Source organism: Vulpes lagopus, chromosome 7, assembly GCF_018345385.1.
Source record: "Vulpes lagopus strain Blue_001 chromosome 7, ASM1834538v1, whole genome shotgun sequence".
NCBI classification, from domain to species: Eukaryota; Metazoa; Chordata; class Mammalia; order Carnivora; family Canidae; genus Vulpes; species Vulpes lagopus.
In genome coordinates this window covers 76,139,502-76,141,973 of record NC_054830.1, presented here as the reverse complement: position 1 = coordinate 76,141,973, position 2,472 = coordinate 76,139,502, and the positions used below count along the sequence as shown (strand labels likewise).

At 34.5% G+C, this 2,472-nt stretch overlaps 1 protein-coding gene across 1 annotated transcript; it reads left to right on the top strand.

The window, feature by feature from the left end:
• The first annotated feature begins 765 nt into the window (after positions 1–765).
• LOC121495186 (thymosin beta-4-like) lies at positions 766–897 on the top strand. The gene has a single exon (XM_041762452.1). It carries the CDS (start codon positions 766–768, stop codon positions 895–897), a length of 132 nt encoding a protein of 43 aa, XP_041618386.1.
• Positions 898–2,472: the final 1,575 nt, after the last annotated feature.

Here is a 2,472-nt window from a genome sequence, read left to right as displayed (position 1 = left end):
AAGGATTCTCAAATAAAAGAATGTAATGTATGATACTATATACCTAAAACATGGGATGAAAGAAGTAAAAATGAAGTGCTTTTAGAATGGGTACAAACTCAAGTAACCATCAACATAATATAGACTAGTATTTACACAAGATGTTATATATAAACTACATATATAAAGGTAACTACAAATAAAAAAAACCAGTAATAGATATTCAAAATATAAAGAAAAGGAATCCAAGTATATCACTAAAGAAAGCCAGCAAACCATGATAGAAGAGAGCAAGAGAAGAAAGGAATGGAGAAGAACCACAAAAACAATCATAAAACAAGTAACAAAATGGCAATAAGTACATACCTATCAATAATCACTATGAATATAAATGGACTAAATGCTCTACTCAAAAGACAAAGGGTGATGAAATGGATAAAAGAAGACTCATCTATATGCTGCCTATAAGAAATTCATTTCAGGGGATCCCTGGGTGGCGCAGTGGTTTAGCGCCTGCCTTTGGCCCAGGGCGCGATCCTGGAGACCCGGGATCGAATCCCATGTCGGTTTCCCAGTGCTTGGAGCCTGCTTCTCCCTCTGCCTGTGTCTCTGCCCCTCTCTCTCACTGTGTGCCTATCATAAATAAAAAAAATAAAAAGTTGTTTAAAAAAAAAAAAAGAAATTCATTTCAGGCCTAAAGACACATGCAGATTGGCACTGAGCAGCAACCACTGTGAAAACCAGACTTTACTTGTTTCCACACCTTGATTCCCTTATTCTGGAAACATGTCTGAAAAATGTGATATGGCTGAGGTTGAGAAATTTGATAGAAGTTTAAGAAGACAGAAACTCAAGAGAAAAAATCCACTGCCTTCAAAAGAAACAATTGAACAAGAAAAGCAAACAGGGAAATTGTAATTAGGTATGCACAGCCAATATGCACTGTATTTTCCACAAGCATTGTTTTCTTATTTTACTTCATGTAAATGGAATTGTATAGAAATCCAAGGTACCAATATTTATATTGGACAAAATAGACTTTAAAACAAAGAATGTAACAAGAAACAAAGAAGGACACTACATAATCATAAAGGGAATAATCCAACAATAAGATATAACAATTGTAAAAATGCACCCAACATTGGAGAACCTAAATACATAAAGCACATATTAACAAACATGAAGGAAATAAGTGATAGAAATATAATAATTGTAGAGGACTTTTACACCTCTTTACAACAATGGATAGATCATTCAAACAGAAAAACAACAAGGAAAGAGTGGCTTTGAATGACACATTGGACCAGATGGATCTAACAGATATAGTGAGAACATTCCATCTTACAACAGTGGCACACACATTATTTTCAAGTATACATAGAACATTCTCCAGAATAGATCATATGTTAGGCCAAAAAACAAACCTTAACAAACTCAAAAAGACCGAATTTATACCATGCATCTTCACCAACCACAACATTATGCAACTAGAAATCAACCACAGGAAAAAATCTAGAAGAACACAAATACATGGAGGTTAAATAACATGTTATTAAACAATATATGGATCAACCAAGAAATGAAAGAGGAACTACATGGAGACAAATGAAAATGAAAACTCAAAGTTCCAAAACCCTTGATATGCAGCAAAAGCTGTTCTAGGAGGAAAGTTTATAGCAATATAGGTCTACCTCAACAAGTAAGAAAAATCTCAAAGAAACTTACACCTAAATAACCCTAACTTGTACTTAAAGGAGCTACAGAAAGAACAAACAAAAACAAAAATCAGTATAATAAAGGAAATATTAAACCAGTAAAGCAGAAGTGAACAAAATAGAAACTAAAGAAATACTTGAAGAGCTGAATGAAAACAGAGGCTAATTCTCTGAAAAATCAACAGAATTGATAAACCTTTAGCCAGATTCATAAAAAAAAAAGAAAGTGGGCTCAAATAAAATCAGAAATGAAAGAGGAGAAATAACAACTGATACCACAGAAATAAAAAGGATTTTAAGAAAATATTATGAAAAACTATATGCCAACAAATTGGACAATCTAGAGAAATGGTTAAATTACTAGAAACAGGGCAGCCCGGGTGGCTCAGAGGTTTAGCACCGCCTTCGGCCCAGGGCATGATCCTGGAGACCCGGGATCAAGTCCCACATCGTGCTCCCGCATGGAGCCTGCTTCTCCCTCTGCCTGTGCCTCTGCCTCTCTCTCTCTCTCTCTGTGTCTCTCTCGTGAATAAATAAATAAAATCTTTTTAAAAATTACTAGAAACATATAGCCCTCCAAAACTGAATCCAGAAGAATAGACAATTTGAACAAACTGATTACCAACAATGACATTGAATCAGTAATCAAAAAATTCCCAACAAACCAAAGTCCAGGATGAGATGGCTTCACAGGTGAATTCTATCAAACATTTAAGAAAAAATTAATATCTATTCTTCCCAAAATATTCCAAAAAATAGAAGAGGAAAGAAAGCTTCC